This window comes from Canis lupus, chromosome Y (assembly GCF_048164855.1).
Source record: "Canis lupus baileyi chromosome Y, mCanLup2.hap1, whole genome shotgun sequence".
In the NCBI taxonomy this organism is placed as follows: Eukaryota; Metazoa; Chordata; class Mammalia; order Carnivora; family Canidae; genus Canis; species Canis lupus.
In genome coordinates, this window is record NC_132877.1 from 6,649,485 (window position 1) to 6,668,574 (window position 19,090).

Below are 19,090 nucleotides of genomic sequence, written 5' to 3' on the forward strand. Positions count from 1 at the left end.
CCACTGGGGCTGCCCAAATCTGCTGTTTTATGTAATTTGTGTATTACATAAATTACGGTATTTCTCTGAATTGTGTGTGCTATGATGCAAATCTGTTTAACTGAAAGGTACTTAGAGTACGTTTTAATGAGTCTTTTATCTCTAGAAGTAAAAGAACAAAAAGAGAGAATCTATTTCTTTAATACCTTTCAAATCCAAATTACAAAGGATGTTAAATTGATGAAAATAAGTAACAGGATTTCCTTTATTTAGGTACACTTCTAAGTGATACTGATGTATTTTTCATTTGCTCTCCTATTTAATGACTGTAAACTTCTGCAAAACAATTTTTAACATTTAATTGAAATATATATTTATAAAGCAACACAACTAATTTGTCCAACACTTTTCATGTCCAACTCAATTCCATAAATTCAATTTACATTAATCTTGGCAATTAATCATTTCAAAAAGAGATGAAACAGTAAAATGTTTTGTTAAGTAATACAAAAGAGAAGTGGTTAAGAAAAATTCAGATATAAAAAAAAGAAAGAAAAAGAAAAATTCAGATATAGCATCAGTACTTTATAATCTTTGTTTCCTGGTGGTTGGGAGACTTTTGTTTGGGGGGCAGGGTGGGAGTAAGTCTTGACTTTCATTATCAATAACTTTTGGTCAAGAACATTTAGAAAATAAAAATAACAGCAATTAAAATGGAATTGCAATTATTTCCCTTAAAATTATTTACATGAGGATTGCTGTTAGGACTTTAATTCTTTTTTTTTTTTTTTTAAGATTTTATTCATTTATTCATAAGAGACATACAGAGAGAGGCAGAGACACAGGAAGAGGGAGAAGCAGGTTCCCTGCAGGAAGCCCGATGTGGGACTCGAATCTGGGTCTCCAGGATCACACCCTCGGCTGAAGGCAGACGCTTAACCGCTGAGCCACCCAGGTGTCCCAGGGTTTTAATTCTTGAAAAATTACCTAATTTAATAAAATACCTCCAAGTTTTTTCTTTAAACTATTTCTAGAAAGCCAGAATACTTGAAAATGTGTTGAAAAAAGATACTTAAAAAAAAAAAAAAAGATAAAAAGCTGCGGGCCGCCGCGTGCGGGAACCGGGGTCCGGTGCGGAGAGCCCCTCGACCCAGGAAACGGGGCGCGGCCGGAAAGAGGGCTGCCCCCCTCGCCCGTCACGCAACGCATGTCACGCAACGTTCGTGGGGAATCTGGTGCTATACCATTCATAAGCTACCTGCTTCTGGGTCGGGTTTCCAACGTAGCGGAGCAACTCCCTCCCTGCGATCTATTGAAAGTCACCCCTCGACACAAGGGTTTGAAAAAAAACAAAAACTAAAAAAAAAGAAAAAAAAATTATTTTATTAATATAATCAAGGCAGTTTGCCAGAAAAGATTATAAATTCTCTTTAGACATTTGCGTAACTTCATTTATAGAACTCCACCAAAGCTCTCTGGAAAACTTTTACAGCACTGTGGAAAAATGAGAATACAGGCCAAATGTTTCAGAAAGTAGAGGTAGAAACCAAGTGTTACTACAAAATGAGATAGATACTATGTTAAATTCATTTGTTTATCTGAAATAAAACCCTTCACAGAACTTAACACTGACTAATGATACAGAATTTGAGTATGTCCCCTCTTTCCTTCCTCAGCTATATTCAACAAACAGAAAGAATGGAATTTCAGTTTTCTTACTTTAAAAAATGTCATTTAATATTTGTTTTCTAAAGAAGCCATCATCCTGAATCTTTTTTCTATAGTAAGCAAGTGATAAGATATATCACATTTTATAATGTTCCCTTTAAAATCTCAAATTCACTGTTTGTTTTCTAAGATACATTTTGCCAGCAATTATTTATTGGCTATCACTGCAATAGCTAACTTAAAACAGGCTGAAAGACATTTACTTTAAAAATAAGCATACTTTTTTGTAAGAAAGTTTACAGGAGGCACCTCAAGAACGATCATAAATGTGAAAATTTTAAAATCTGTTTTATCTTTATACAATTATATATTTTTATTTCTATGTTATACATATACGAGTGAATATATATGTATATATATAAAATACATATAATCAGATTTGAAAATGAACAAACGCTATGTCTTTACAGAAAGTCCTTTTTAAAACTCAAACAGTGGAAAACCCTTTAAACATTAAACAATTTTAATAAAAGTTTCTGTACAATGCTAAGCAGTTTTATTTACACATAGAAAATGTAAAAGGAGTAGTGTTTAAAATTACAGAACTCCTTAATATTTAATGGCAGGTAAACCCCAGATAAAATAACAACATTCCATTCACAAATATCTTCAAGCAATAAATATGTATTCATAAATAGTGTAAATCTGTATCAGGATTAGAAACAAAAATCACAAATCTGAAGTTTATTCCTTACTCTATGTGCAATCCATTATCTTTGTGTCTTGGCTATTAGGGTATAAGTTTTTACTTAAAGTTTTATTTTGGAACCAGAACTGTAATCACTGTGGCCTCAAACAGAGAAAAATATAAAATGGTAAGAAACCAAATCAAACCAAACATAACCCCAAAAAACTTTCTCATTTAATTTTTCACATTAAAAAAAACCCAGATGATTAAAGGTTTGAATTTGTTAACTATCTTATTACCAAGCAAATGGCCAGCTAAAATAGTATTTTTTCCTCAGAAAAATTATGAAAAGGTAAAATATAGAAGAAAAGTAATTTAGCTGTTCAGAAATACAGGAACATAGAAAAAGATCATCTTCAAGTCAGTAGTCTGTGACACTGCCACATTCTGTCAGATACCATAAAACATGTGATTATTACTATTATTAGTTACAGCTGGATCAACTTTGTGAAGAGTCCTGGAGTAGAGGCAGCTTTCTCCTATGTCCAGTTAGTTGACACTCTATTCTTGGAAGGTTGCATAGTACATAGCTTTTAGTCAGCAGTTTTATGAACAGCTACAGGACCTTTCCTGAAGACCAGAAAAGGTGCCACTTAATATTCATGGCATAATATCAAGAGGATGATGACAATGAAGGAGCCTAAAATTTAAAAATAAGGTATATTAATTGTTGGTACATTAATCCTTAATGCTATTCTTAGCTCATGGCTATCAATACCGACAAAGTGAGTCAGACAGCAACACCAAATCCCCGGAAAGTTCAACAGCCTGCTACATGATGTGCTCTTATTATTTCATTAAGACCAATTTCCACAGGGTTTGGAATCATTACCCCATTTTTCTGTAGTTCAAAATTTAGTCCAAAAAAAGGGGAACACTTAGAGGACATTTTTTTTAAGACTGCTGAAACAAAGTATTGTGAAAAATAATTTGAAATTTAAGACAAGCATTAGGTTTTAAACAAATCCAATGAGCTCTGAAAACACAAGTACATTAAAAAACAATTTCTTTATGGATCATCCCTATAGAATTAAATAATCTATCTCTTATCAGTGAAATCAAATAGCATAAACACTTCATAATACTGTAAAAAGAAACAAAGACTTTAAAATGTAATTATTCTGATTACTATTTAGGCCATTCTATTGAAAAGAAAAAAAAAGTAATGTGTATCAACTGGATAAAGGGCTTTGAAGTATAAGGAAAACAAATATTTTATGCAGTACCTACTGAACCAATGGAAAAATTTAAATATCTAATTTTTATTTATCAGGTAGCAAAACAAACCCTGCTGCTTCAAAAACCCAGCTAACTATGTACTCACATGTTGAATTCACTTACTAATGTAAACTGGTCATAGACTTGTATCAGGTCCTCCATTTTGTACTGTTCTAGCACCACAAAATTGTCCAGAGTTCCACTTGTTTTTCGTGCACAGTCCTGGCAATGTACTATGTAAGTCTTTTGAGAATTGCTTTCATTAGTGACAAAAAGGAGATCAAAAACCTCCACCTATTTCATATAAGAGAAAAAGCACTGAATGGAGATTTGTTGTTTATTGTACTTTAGAATAACTACGAATTCTACCTACTTTACATGAAATTATGGACAGTGATTTTTGCAAATGGAAGTACTTAAAAATACTTCTTAATTGTCTGAGACACCAGGTTGACTTATACCACAAAAACAAGAGCCATATTATATGTTTAAAGATTGATCCATGGGAATTCAATACTCATTACAACCACTTAAGTTTCATTCAGTTTAATAAAGGTTAGCCTATTTTTAATTAACCAATATAGCAGGAGAAAACCAGGTAAAAGTAATGATTCTTTTTACTTCTCTATGATAGTATTCACAGTGTTTTGTATTTAAATACTTTTCTTCCCTCACAAACTAGCTCCATAAAGGTGGTGACTATGTTTTATTCATTTTTGAACCTTCAGAGCATATATCATAGCTTAATTAGCTTAATATTTAATGAAAGCTAATAATAAAAGGAAAAACAAAATCACTGTCATAATACATATTCAGATTACCATTATTTTTGTAAAATGGCTCCATGCCCCCCCAAATGCGGCTTGAACTCAGACCCCTGAGATTATGCCCTGAGTTGAGATAGTCAGATGCTTAACTGATGGAGTCATACAGGCGTCCCAATAATTAGTTATTTTTAAGAGCTGGAAACTAATGAGTAATTGTGGTCAGTTTTAAGCCTTCAATATTAAGGAAAGTAAGTATGAACAGTATATTCATGAGAATTATTATGCCAGATGACAATAAGGATATTGCTTACTACAGAAAACACAATGATTTGTAAAGCTCCAGCTGAACAACTAATAATAACTATTAACACCTGTTTTCAAATACTGAAAAGATATATATTTATCTGAAGTATAACACCTACCCTAGAAGAATCTTGTGGATCTTATCATAACATATTTTGATGAGGTTATACAATATTAAAACACCCAAGGGTTTTAATCAGTTTATCTCAGCGTCATACTATTTCAAGGGTTAGTCTGGACTTTCAATTTCCTAAGCAAGTATCCTCTATTATTTGATTTTAGTGATAAAAGCTCATCATCTAAAATCATATTGAACAGGGCTGTTAAAATGCCAGTTATTACTATCAATAAGTAACATAACTTAGTGACCCCAGTTTAAAAGCTTGGGATTCTTGAACTTATCAAGAAGTTCCTTATCATTCCTCATGTGATCAACTACCCTGTTGAATTAAATGATTAAATGCTGATGAACTCTTCCTTTTTTATATTCCAAATACAATAGGCTAGTTTAAACCGCTGTTAACCTCCCAAAGACCATTCCAAAAGCTTCCAAACTGGCATTTTATTTAGCTTTCTAGCTGTGCTTTCTCCAATTCTCTGAAACATACACCCCTGACTTAGTGCCTTGCTGAAAAACTTTTATGGCTTCAGCGACCTCAGAGTTAAGATGAAATTCCATAACTTTAATTCAAGATCATTGCAAGCTACAAACCATCTCCTCTTACAGACTTTATGACTCAACTCTAGAAACAGCCTATAAACTCTAAGCCAGTATTAGATTATTTTCCTCATTGCTTCAAATGTCATAGTTCATGTGCATCCATAACCATTACATGGACAGAATCCATTACATTCTGTCTTCTCCTAGTGGAAGGAAGCTCCTCCAAAGGAGATACTACCTCTTTATTTCTGTACTTCTTGCAAGCCTTGGCGAGAGGAGAAAACCAACAACTGTATTAATGAATGATATTATGAATGATATGCCTGAATTTATACTGAAACAGATCCAGTTATCTGGTATCTCTATACTTATTTTAAATTTTTCTAGTTCAGTATCTGAGATAATTATCATCTAGTAAGAAGGTACTACATGAATGCTTCTGTAGACAATACTTCTGAATTAAATTAAATATTACACCATCAAATGGAAATTAAAACTAATTGCTGTAATAACCAATCAAAAATGCATTATATAAAAGTACTGGTAAATTTGTAATTTAGAAGGCATCGCCAAACTAGAGATCCCACAACAAAAAACTGTTGGCGAGAACAGTTACCTCACAAATGCTACAATAATGTGCTGGCTCATCATTTGTCCGCCCATGCCATATGACCTCCTTTCCTGCTGTTATTAGAGCTTCTCTCAAAGTCTGACATTGCTTTAGAATTTTCAGAAGACAATACCTATTGTGGAGAAAAATTATTTGTGACAATTGAATACCGAATACTTGTAGCATAGAAGATATACCAATTACAAATAACTATATTAGTTCTACTAGTTTGTTGATGTAGTAATGATTCTTTTATCAACTTTTCATATAAAATAGGACTAACATAATGTTCATAGTAAAGCACGGAGAGCTGAGAATATCTGAATATAAAAATGTAATGATCTTGGGATCCCTGGTTGGCGCAGCGGTTTAGCGCCTGCCTTTGGCCCAGGGCACGATCCTGGAGACCCGGGATCGAATCCCACGTTGGGCTCCCTGCATGGAGACTGCTTCTCCCTCTGCCTGTGTCTCTGCCTCTCTCTCTCAATCTGTGTCTCATGAATAAATAAAATCTTAAAAAAAAAAAGACACAGTAATCATATCTACCTAGACACTCATAAACAGTATCATTTATATAACTGATTTTACAACTCTGAGACCAAGGCAGAAAACTATTTATAAATTAGACATTAAAGAACAAACTAGGCTTAAATTATAACAGCAAAGGAAAAAAGAATATACTTAATTAAATTTTATGAAGGTAGTAAATGGTTATCTTCAATTACATTATACTTTTCATACCTTTAAGAAATTATTTATTTGAGAGAGACAGATTATGTGTGCATTGGGTAGTAGGTGGGGAAGGCCAGAAAGAGAGAATCCCAAACAGATCCCTGATGAGCATGGAAGCCCAACCGGGGGCTTCATTCTGTGACCCAAAATATCATAACCTGAGCTGAAACAGAGTTGGGCGCTTAGCCAACTGAGCCACCTGGGTGCTCCTATATTTAACTTTTCAAAAAATACATTAGACTTTCCTTATCCATTACTTCTAATGTTATCAATACAGTGAATTCTTACAAACAGTGGTAAATTTTTTATCATTTGTATCATTGCTTAGAACTGTCTAACATTTCTGTAAATTTAAGTGCCTCAAGTTCTCCTTTCAAGGCTGACTTGTACTAGATGATCTGTATGATACATTTCAGTTCTAAAATTATTCTAAAAAATGTAATTATCCATCACCGGTTTAGAAAAAGTGATGTTAACAATTATATTTGTGAATAGTGTAACCTTCTGGGATAAGAACCCAAACCGACTGGAGTCTTTGATACTATACTGCTAATGACTTAGACTTTGGATTAGATAAAATAATTATGTATATAATTATTTGAAAGAATTTGTCATACTATCAGTATCTAAAATTATTGTCCTTAAGCGTTAACATGTTTCTACTCTTTATTTCCCATTAAAATGCAGGAGTCATGAAAGCTAAGACTTTATTTTTTTAACTGCATTAATAAGATTGTGCATGGTACAGTATAAGTGCTTAACAAATGTGTGATTACTAAATGAGTAAGTTTTACAGCATGGTAAGAAATATATAGATTTTTCTTATTATATTTCTGTACCAGGTTATCACAAAAATAACCCTGGGGGGAAATGATTTTCAGAATATATATGGAAAAAAAAAAAAAAGGAATATATATGAAGTTTTCAACTTATTTAAAAAACAAAATGAATATAATAATTTCAAGTCTAAAGTTGCATGAGAAATTTCCTAAGTATTCTATAAAATAACAGTTTTCAGTTTGCCTATAGCAATTCTTCATGTAAATATGGAAACAAATCTCTGCCTTTCAACATAAGGAGAGCTTTATGTGCATGTGTATGCTTGAAAGAAGTGCCAGAGGAGAGAAAAAGTAAAAATCCAATTCAGAAATACCATACACTTTCATAGTAGATGTATACAGCATCTAGTCTTTCTTCTACCCCTCAACAATGTGATTTCACCTCTGTAATAATACCTGAAACTCTGCAAATTTTTATTTGCAGATGTAAAAATGCTTTGTGTGCATGTGTGTGCTTGAAAGAAGTGCCAGAAGAGAGAAAAAGGTAAAACTCCAATTCAGAAACACATACACTTACACAGTAGATGTATACAGTATCTAGTCTTCCTTCCTTCTACCCCTCGCCAATGTTATTTCACCTCTGAAATAATACCTGAAACTCTGCAAATTTTTATTTGCATATGTAAAAATGATTATAAACTCAGCAGTGCTGCCAGGTAGGAAAATAAAATGTTAACAAGAGGTAGCATTCATAAAACACGGAATTAAAGAAGTTACACAAGGTTAGGCCACTTAAATCTAGTGACACTGAAGTCCAGTGCCAAGAGCCTTTATCATCCATCTCTTTTCACAATGAGGGAAAAACTGGGCTCAGAAAGGCAAATTTTACCTATGTTCTCCTGCAATCACAGGTACAGAATTACTTGCCCAGATAGTGGAATCGTAAAAACTGACACTGCTATTAATATTATCTCACATAATGGATAACCAAATAATCAATGAAATGGTCATTCCATGTCATGTTTTCTCCATTACCCTGAAATTTTAGTCCTTTCCATTTTCAGAAAGCTAAGGAACAAAAGAATAAAGGACAATGTAAAGGTATAAGGACTTACAGGTAAAAAAGTCAGTAAGAATCTAATTTTTAAAAAAAGATTTTATTTATTTATTCATGAGAGACAGAGAGAGAGAGGCAGAGACATAGGCAGAGGGAGAAGGAGGTTCCGTGCAGGGAGCCCGACATGGAACTCGATCATGGGTCTCCAGGATCACACACCCTGAGCCGAAAGCGGCACTAAACCGCTGAGCCACCCGGGCCACCCCAAGAATCTAATTTTAAAAGCAACAAACATAAATAGAAAATAAAGATACTTAGGAAAAGCATCTTAAGGAAAAAATAACGTTCAAGACTTAACAAACTATGCCTTACCTCTCTCTAGATCTTAATTAATCTGAAGAGAACTTTTCAATATACAGATGGCTTAAAAGTATCAGCAGATAATTTTTGCTTGATTTTGGGAATCCCTGGGTGGCGCAGCGGTTTGGCGCCTGCCTTTGGCCCAGGGCGCGATCCTGGAGACCCGGGATCAAATCCCACATCGGGCTCCCGGTGCATGGAGCCTGCTTCTCCCTCTGCCTCTCTCTCTCTGTGACTATCATAAATTAATAAAAATTAAAAAAAAAATTAAAAATCAAAAAAAAATTTTTTGCTTGATTTTAATGTTATATTTTAATAATCAATCCAATTTGAAAAAAATTGAAATGAATAGGCACACTGTGGTTCTTTTTTTTTTTTTAAAGATTTTATTTTTTTATTCATGATAGTCACACAGAGAGAGAGGCAGAGACACAGGCAGAGGGAGAAGCAGGCTCCATGCAGGGAGCCCGACATGGGATTCGATCCCGGGTCTCCAAGATCGCGCCCTGGGTTAAAGGCAGGCGCTAAACCGCTGCGCCACCCAGGGATTCCGCACACTGTGGTTCTTAAGGTATAAAACCAGCACAGAAACATCTAAAAAACTGCACACAGAAAAAAAAATGCACACTGGAGTCCGACAGCTGTCATAAAATACGGTAAATCTATTTTGCAATGTTCTACTTTGAAAAGAACAGACAAAAAGGGAGAAGATGGAAAACGCTTTTATTGGCTTACTATATTTTAGGAACATGATAAAATATAACTTCAAAAATTAAAAAAGAAATTAATTTATTGACTTTTGAGACGTGATCTTATGTTAGGACACAGGCTTTGTTTTTGTTATTTGGATAGAAGTTTATATAATCAGGGATGCCTGGGTGGCTCAATGGCTGAGTGTCTGCCTGTGGCTTGGGGCTTAATGCCAGGGTCCTGTGATTAAGTGCCGCACTGAGCACTCTGTGGGGAGTCTGCTTTTCCCTCTACGTATGTCTCTGCTTCTCTCTCCATGTCTCTCATGAATAAATTAAAAGTTTATATATAAAAACACAGGGTATAAAGAAGACTCCTAGACTAAAAGAAAAAATAAAAAGCTGACTTAGGACTTCACTTGATGTTTCACAAAGCAGATTTTAACATACTAAAAGCACATAAGGACATAGACACTTACATGGTGAAGAAAGTAGATTGGAATGAAGACAGAACATAAAGAGGGACATTTTACAGCATAATTATGATGAAATACACTTATATAAGGTGAACATGAAAACTGAAGAACAGAAAATATAAATGATGCTTAAGTGTTATTTTCCTCAGCATTCTTAGGAGGTTTTATTCTAAGGATTATGATTCTGTGTTTCATAAGTATAGCCAACAGTTAATGTGGGGGTATGGTGATAGTTACAAACCATCTGCAATAATATACTTAAGTCAAACTTTAGAAAACACTTTTTCTTTTGACATTCTGATCATCTAAAAATAAATAGTTATTTGTTATCCCCACAAGAGTAATTTCAGGGATATATCAAAGTGAAAAGCTACAGTGTTGTGAATGAATGAAGAAAATATCTAGAATCCATCTACGATATTACTCAAAGTAAGGGGAAAGTACTGCAAAAGACTGTTTATTAGGAATCACAACACCCACAAACCTACAGATAGAGCCGTAATTTAGCTCACAAACCAGGTTAAATGAATAACTCTTCCAATTTTGACAGGGTTGTAGATGTAATATATATACATTGCAGTATTTGCTTTTAAGCAATGATGTGTATATACGGAAATTATATAGCCAAACTGAACTTATATGAAAATAACGTATTTTTCATCACTCAGTCTACTTACTGTTTTTTCTGCTCTTTAACAGAATTATTCTAATATTGTCATTTTCTTCTCCATGCAATCACAAACCACTAGACAGAATATCTGTTGCTTTGCTCCCAAGTTTTGTATTTCCATCAGCTTTCCTTAAAATATTTATCTAGCTGCTCAATCTTGCTAGTGCCCAAAGTAAAGTGATTATGTCACTTATAAAGAAATCCTTTTATGTTATATTGAAAACGCTGACTCTGACTCCAACCATATAGGTAACCTAGGACTGGACTGCTCTAATAGATCATTTCTGTTAAACACTTACAACTTACTAAGCTTCGAATAGAGCCTATTACACTTAGTAAGTACTAGACATCTAGAACCCACCTGACATGAAACCCACAGATATTTCATTGTTTCTTTTCCCATATCAATTTCTGTTTTTTTCCACTTTCTTTTGTCCTTCACACAACTAACTACCTTCCTTTCCAAACAAAAATCCCCAAAGCCTGTCATGACTTTGTAATATCTAAAAGATATGTTACATTTTTTTAAAGGTTTTATTTATTTATTTACTAGAGACACAGAAAGAGGCAGAGACACAGGCAGAGGGAGAGGCAGGCTCCATGCAGGGAGCCAGATGTGAGACTCTATCCCAGTCCCTGGGATGACGCCTTGAGCCAAAGGCAGGTGCTCATCCCCTCAGCCACCCAGGCGTCCCAATATGTTACATTTTTTTGGAGATACCTACATCTATCTACGAATCGATCTTTTAATTTCTTTTAAATTTATTTATGATAGTCACAGAGAGAGAGAGGGAGAGAGGCAGAGACATAGGCAGAGGGAGGAGCAGGCTCCATGCACCAGGGGCCCGACATGGGATTCGATCCTGGGTCTCCAGGATTGTGCCCTGGGCCAAAGGCAGGCGCTAAACCGCTGCGCCACCCAGGGATCCCCGAATCTATCTTTTAAAGTAAGCTATTAATGGAGCCTGCTTCTCCCTCTGCCTGTGTCTCTGCCTCTCTCTCTCTCTCTCTCTGTGACTATCATAAATAAATAAAAATTAAAAAAAAAATAAAGTAAGCTATTATACCCAATGTGGGGCTCAAAGTCATGATCCCCAAATCAAGAATCACACACCTACCAAATGAGCCAGTCATGCACCCCGTTATAGGGTATTATTTTTATTGACGTATAGCTGCCATCATAGTCACATTTTTAAATCTATATCTATCAATCCATGTACTCCTTTATTTACATACAACTATCTTTCATTCTCCTGCCTCCAATCTCTCTCACCAACTCCTTACTGGAAAAATACACAAAACAGGAACTTGCGCAAAATGTTTATACACCTCCAGGGTTTACCCCAGGTCCTCCATTCAGTTAGAACTCAAATACTGATCAAATGAAACCTATAAATGTTAAAACTGTTGGTAGAAGTACATTTTCAGAGATGACTAAAAGATTCTGGTTAACATTTTCAATTGGGGTGACAAACAGATGTGTGAATTAAATACCAAAGTTGTATGTAGAATTCTGAAAATATAATAAATGATCAACCTTCAAGATTATTCCACATTTTGTAAGCATATATTAAAAAAACAAAAAAAAAAAAAACAAAAAAAAAAACCTACCCCCAAATTCCAGTTGAAAAGGAGCACAGAAAAATACATTCACTTAGGTTTATATATATATATATAAAACTATGGGTGAAAGTGGTTTTCAGTACTTTAAGTGGAAGATACCCTAAATTTGTATATTCACACTCAACATTAAGACACCTGCCATAACTCAGACCATACAATGTAAACTGCCACCGCAGGAAATGGGAACATCTTGTATCAAGAAAGTCTTGCTGTCCCTTCATTTGAAATACTGAGACAGGGATCCCTGGGTGGCGCAGCGGTTTAGCGCCTGCCTTTGGCCCGGGCGCGATCCTGGAGACCCGGGATCGAATCCCACATCGGGCTTCCGGTGCGTGGAGCCTGCTTCTCCCTCTGCCTGTGTCTCTGCCTCTCTCTCTCTCTGTGTGTGACTAACATAAATAAAAAAAAAAAAAAAAAAAAAAAAAAAAAGTGAAATACTGAGACAAACATAACAAACTGGAAGCGATCTAGAAGGATATTAGGGGTAGTAAGACCTATTTTAAGTTAATGAACAACAGGTTAAGAACAAGTAAGAACAACACAGAAGATAAATTATCTTGCCTTGATTCCTTTTTCCTTCTTATACCATAATCCAATCTACCTGTATCTATAAGTTTCAGAACTGGAGTGTGATCCTTCTCTCCACTTCTGCTGCTACAAATCAGTCTATAATTTAGTACCTGATCATTTATGTGAGCTCATTACCACAGCTATTCCCTTCCTTAATTCTGCCACAGTTACATTGGCTTTTCTATCCATAGTCTACCAAAGTTGTTCTCATTTAAGCCTTTCACATGTTTCATAGGAAATGTTCTACTCAACTCCTAAATCTTCTCAAGAATATCTCCTTTTCACTATTCAGGTATGACTACACAAATCATACCCTTAGATGTCATTTCAGGAAAAGCAGTATTATCTATCCTGTAAACAAAAAATTTCCCTATTTTATTTTACTTACCTTACTTACTACTGGTAAGTTATTTACCTGACTGAAAATATGCCTCTCTGGCTCCACTAAAATTTAAACCATATGAACTCAAAGAGATTTTGTCTTACACACTATCTTCATTGCCAAGAACAGTGTCTGACATAAACTCCGCAATTCTCAAACAGAAGTGATGCATTCTGCATAAATCCTAAAAAAAATCCAAGGCACTGAGAACAAATGGTTCATTTTGAACCAGCCAGTGAATATTTTCAAGAAACATACTTAAAGTAATGAGCTTGATAGAGAAATTACTGACAACGTGTACATTTTTAATAAGAATTACTGAGTTTTGACTATATGCTCTTTCAAATGTTTATTTTAAATTTCAGATATATGTAAAAAATGGAATGAGTCTCTATATAAAACAGTGGATATGCATATTACTATAGCCTCAGCTTTTGTTTAAATAGATTTATTAAACAAAATTTTCAATATAGAACTGAAATTGTAATAAACTAGCAGTGATTTTAAAGATACTGGCCAAACAGATTCCAAAGACATGAAAAATCTTCCTCTCCTGTGTGTGTGTGTGTGCACACACATATCTCAAAAACAGTAACAATGAAAAAAACCAGCAGCTTAATTGTATCATCTGTAACATCCCACATTTCTCAGACCAGAGTTACTTTTCATTGGTGATAATGAAGGGGAGAGGGAAAGAAAAGCATATAAACTGCTGTTTGGAGAAATACAGTTATTTGGCAGTCTGTGAAAACATATTATTACAAATATACCCCAAAAGAAAGAAATAGAATGGAAATCAAGTTAAAAAATGAGAAGTTACTATGAGAGTAACTATGAGTTACTATGTGTGTGTGTGTATGTATATATATGTATGTATATGTGTATATATATGTATATGTATGTATATATGTATGTGTGTATATATGTATATGTATGTATACATATATATGTATATGTATATGTGTGTATACATACACACACAAACTGATAATCTATTAAATTAAAATTGAACTTAAGCTAAAAAGGTGATGATTTAGATAGAATAGTTGGAAAATTCAATAATTATAATTAAATCACCACTTTAAATGCTAATTTCTTTACTGAACATTTGTTTTATAATAGAATTATCACTTTCTGTTCCTACAGCAGACTTCCAATATTAAAACTAAAGTTGTTCTGGAAAATCAATTTGGTGAGAGGGCAAGAGAAAGCACAGATCATGAATTTATTGGCATGGAACTATGTATATATGCCTCTATTCCTCTCTTTACCATAATAATCATTGTTTATTTGTAAAGGAAGAAAATACTTTTAACATGTTAATTCTCTTTTGTATAGACTTCTGGACCATTTTATCATTTGAAGTTAATTAAGATAATTTGGGGGAAAAATGTTCATTAGTTAACATTCCCACCACATCCCCACACCCCACAAAAAAAGGGACTACAGTGATTTTGGAAACACTTACTTAATCATTTCAAAAAGCTTGGGATCTGAGACTTTGATATTTCGTGCCATATTCCAAGAAAGATGCACCATGGGTACTACTGACTTCACACTTTGCAATTTGTTCCATTCATACCGTTCCACTGCCAATTTATACTGGCAGGCTAGGAGGAAACAAAGTTTTTTAAGTTATAAAGCTACCCAAAGTAACAAATGATCTATTATCACCTAATATCAATTCTGAAACCCATAAAACACTAGAAGATTCTTTTAAGAATTATACTTTAAAAATATTTATCATGTTGTGGGCACTTGGCTGGCTCAGTCAGAAGACCAAGTGACTCTTGATCTCAGGATTGGGAGTTCAGGCCCCCTAAACTAAAAAAAATATTTAAGATGGAAACAGCATTTACTATATGCAAGGCATTGTGAGGCTCATTTTACATCTTGTTTATTTATCCTTTCAAATCTTAATTGATTTTAATTCTTATTTTATAAGTAACGAAAATAGGCCTCAAGAGGCTAAAACATTTTCCCTAAGTCACAGGGTTAAAAGAAGGTAGAACCAATCTGGTCTCTCCGGCTCCATAAGCTAGGTTCTTATATACTAAATAAAGTTTAATACAAACTAACAAAGTTGATTACTCCTATGATACACCAGATAAAATAAAAATTCTAAAGTATAACTCTGCTTTGCTTTCTCCCATAAAAGCCTTCCTTTATAAAAGCCACACCACAAATATATATCCAAAGTATATCCACCATGTGTACAAAGGCATAGATGTGCTATGTGCCAAAATATTTGTTTTTGATATTCACTTATTAATTTGAATACTCTCTCATACTAACAAGATTTTCCCAAGGAGACACAATATTCCAGTATTTAGTGAATTATTTTCTAATAGAATAATATCAATTAAAAATAATCCTTTAAAATGTAAAATCTGTTAATGGGTTATTAAAATACCTGTAAGTGGACCAACATTCCAAGCAATATTGTTGCACCAGCCAACAGCCTGAACCCAATGCACAGTGCCTGCATTTATCCAGACCAAATCTCCAGGTCTTTGAATAAATCTATATACGGGGACATTTGCTTCATAAAGATCTTCAAGGTTGGGCCACCAAGAACTCATCAGGAAATTCAAATTATTTCTGGGGGGAAGGGGGGTAAAGGGGGGGAAGGAGTAAATAACATAATGAATTAAGTTTTTTAAAATGTCCCATAAAAGATGAGACAATTTCCAAATGTTAAAAGATACTTTCATTATGCATTTCATTAAAACGTAATAGTACTGTAATACTGTACTATAACAAGAACTGCATCTTTCAAAAGTGTAAATATTAAGGGGTAATTCTGAAAACAACATTAATAGCAACTGATTATGTAGACTAATTCAAAGATCTACTCTGTATGTTTATTATTTTCAGAGTTATGTTCCAAACTACACTTAAAAATAGACTAATTTTTTAATTTTCCTTAAAAAAACATAATGGTTTACACTCCTCCTTCCCGTAGAACCTCTTAATGTCAAGGAATCTCTAAAAAGGAAATTGAGAATAGAGATTTAAGAACCCACTTAACTTCTTAACCAGAAGCACTATGGCAAATATAAGAACATTGAGACAGATTTCCCTCAATTCCCAGCAACAGAAAGTCTTTTTTTTTTTACATGAATCATCACTAATGCAAAGAGATCAAATTATTAAATTTTTATTTCTAATTTTTTATGATTCTCCTCCATCACAATATGAAGTATTTTAAAGTAATTACAATACCAATTCTTATCTGTAAGAATCCTTATAAGAATTTCAATTAACTTTCTCAAGAGAAAATTCATATCACAGAATTGTTCCTTTCTGAAGATCTAAGAATGATTTTCCCTTATTTGTTTTCTCTTAATAAAAATGGTAAAGGCAGTCTTGGAATTGTCTGTATGGAACCTGCTTCTTTTCCATTGTTCTCCTAAAACACAAGGACTTTTCTTGAGATAAATCTAGTAGATGCTGACAAATGAAGGGCTAAAAATTGTTATGCTTTTTGTACATCCTGCAATGTTGCCAGAAAAATATACAGAGAGATTGGGGGCAAGGGAGGGGATAGAATGCAGGAGAGGGAGGGAAAGAAAAGAAAAAAGCAAAAGTTATAAGCATGGTACAAACCTTATTTCACCCAAACACTACCAATATAAAACTAGAGAAAACTTCCCATAAAAAAAGGAAAAAAAAGCCAACTAAGATAGATAGACCATGCATTTTTTAAATAAAGTTTACAAACAATGGTTGATTTAAAGATATTAAGTATAGTTATGAAATAAACTATTAAAAGTTTTAAATATTAGAAGCAATATTCGGGATGCCTGGGTGGCTCAGCGGTTGAGCGCCTCCCTTCGGCTGAGGGCATGATCCTAGAGTCCCAAGACTGAGTCCCACATTGGGCTCCCTGCAGGGAGCCTGCTTCTCCCTCTGCCTATGTCTCTGCCTCTCTGTGCCTCTCACGAATAAATAAATGAAATCTTAAAAAAAAAATAGAAGTAATATTCTGTTCTCTGCAATATAAAATTTACCGAATATCTGAGAGGGTAACTTCAGGTGAATTAGTATAACCTAATATTACTCCAAAACTCAAACTTTTCATATATCACTGTTTTCTAACTATCTTTGACCTAAGTAATTACAAAGTAATTACAATACCAGTAAGGTAATCTGTCTTATCTGTCTTATTTTAAAGCAGTTAAACTCTCAAAATAGTTCATACTCAGAAGAGTAAGTAAGGTGCTGTATGTTTAACAGTTACAATATACCTCCTTATAACTTTAAGAATTAGTTCTTGGGGCACCTGGGTAGCTCACTCAGTTAAGTATCTGACTCTTGGTTTCAGCTCAGGTCCTGATCTCAGAGTGCTAAGATGGATCTCCAATCAGGCCCCATCCCTAAGGGCGGTGTCTGCTCCAAATAATTTCTCCCTCTGCCCCTCCCCCTCCTGTGCATGCATGTATCCCATATTCTCTAAAGTATTCTTATTCACTCTGAAGTAAATAAAATCTTAAAAAAAAGAAGAGAAAGGAAAAATATTCTTAAACATAATCGAGATTTCCCATCAAGTGTGTCCTTCTCCCTTGCTTAAGCTACCAGTTTGTTGATAAGAAACATTCAGAAAAGAGATTATTACATTATTTTCCTGACAAATTATCAATGTTTAGAAATCTGACCTCTTTTATCATGAGAAAAAATTAGCCGTGAGACAACAAAAGGGATCATTATCTTGCCAGTAAGAAAACTCTTTAAGTATTATTTAAGCTACCATAAAACACTTTCTGTGAAATCAAATATCCTGAGTGAAGACCCTCCGAAATTGATATAAAATGTATACTGATTTTAAAATAACCATACATGTGAAGTATTAGAATTTTAGCAAATTTTTTATATTTCATAAACATATCATTTGGCAGTATCATTATAAACTGAAAATAGCAGGAGACTGACTTGCTACTGATCATGGCAATTTTAGACTCACTATTAGAAATATATAAGCTTGAATTATTAATAAGGTATAAGGATGCTTAATTTTAGAATTCTTCCTATTTCTAATTATAATTAAGTCATTTTTTTTCCTGTAAAGCACACCTGAAAAAGAATGTGCATTCACACTTATCAATTTTTAAAATTAAAAAAGAATTATTTACTCCCTATCCTTTGAATTCGTACCTGTTGTTATTGAATATACTGGTTTCGTGGCCTATTTCACTTAGTGTTATTCTACATAACATAAAATGAAATATTTCAAATAATAGCCATTTAAAATGAAATTTCTAGATTTTGGAAATTTAGCATACTTTGTCCTTTTTAATAAATGTCTTCTCACAATTATTTCAAAAGAAAATCTGTTCAGAAACCTACTTTTCACAAAAGTCATTCAGAACACCCCAGTAATCTTCGGGAACAACAAACCATTCACAATCACCTGGACCAATATTTATGTTAACAGAACAGAAGTTGTTATTTTCTTGGTGACCTGAAAAGGAAAAGGGAAAACAAAAGTCATACTGTACTATACTGTAAATTCAAAAGTGCCTTTAAATCCCTGGGTTGTTTCAAAGTGAAAAATATGCTTATAAATCAGATTATTACTACTTCCTCCTCCATAAAGTACTCCCAATTCTTATAAAGAGTATCAAAACATTAAAAGAGGTAGGTTTTAAAATGTAACTTTGTCACTTAGCAACCTGTAGCTCCTCTATAGCTCCTATATAAACATCCCAATTTGATGTTGGCACATATTGTAAATGTTTCTATCCACAAGTAGGTAGATACTATACAGGCATGGAGTTTTAAAATTTGAAATTTGGGGA

The 19,090-nt window shown here is 33.8% G+C and overlaps 1 protein-coding gene across 13 annotated transcripts in view; it reads right to left on the minus strand.

Moving 5' to 3' along the window:
* Positions 1-1,341: 1,341 nt before the first annotated feature.
* Positions 1,342-19,090, minus strand: part of LOC140629027 (lysine-specific demethylase 6A-like) — a 154,467-nt gene continuing 136,718 nt past the window's right edge. For 7 of the 13 annotated variants that reach the window (XM_072818419.1, XM_072818421.1, XM_072818420.1 and 4 more), the window contains 6 exons: positions 18,639-18,753; positions 15,706-15,893; positions 14,761-14,902; positions 5,961-6,087; positions 3,720-3,907; positions 1,342-3,035 (listed from right to left, as the gene is read on the minus strand). In XM_072818419.1, coding sequence (XP_072674520.1) covers positions 2,996-3,035; positions 3,720-3,907; positions 5,961-6,087; positions 14,761-14,902; positions 15,706-15,893; positions 18,639-18,753 — 800 coding nt within the window. In that variant the 3' untranslated portion in view covers positions 1,342-2,995. Of the gene's footprint in view, positions 3,036-3,719; positions 3,908-5,960; positions 6,088-12,496; positions 12,730-14,760; positions 14,903-15,705; positions 15,894-18,638; positions 18,754-19,090 lie in introns of those variants that run through there. The other 6 variants (XR_012026901.1, XM_072818427.1, XM_072818423.1 and 3 more) reach the window with 3 other exon arrangements.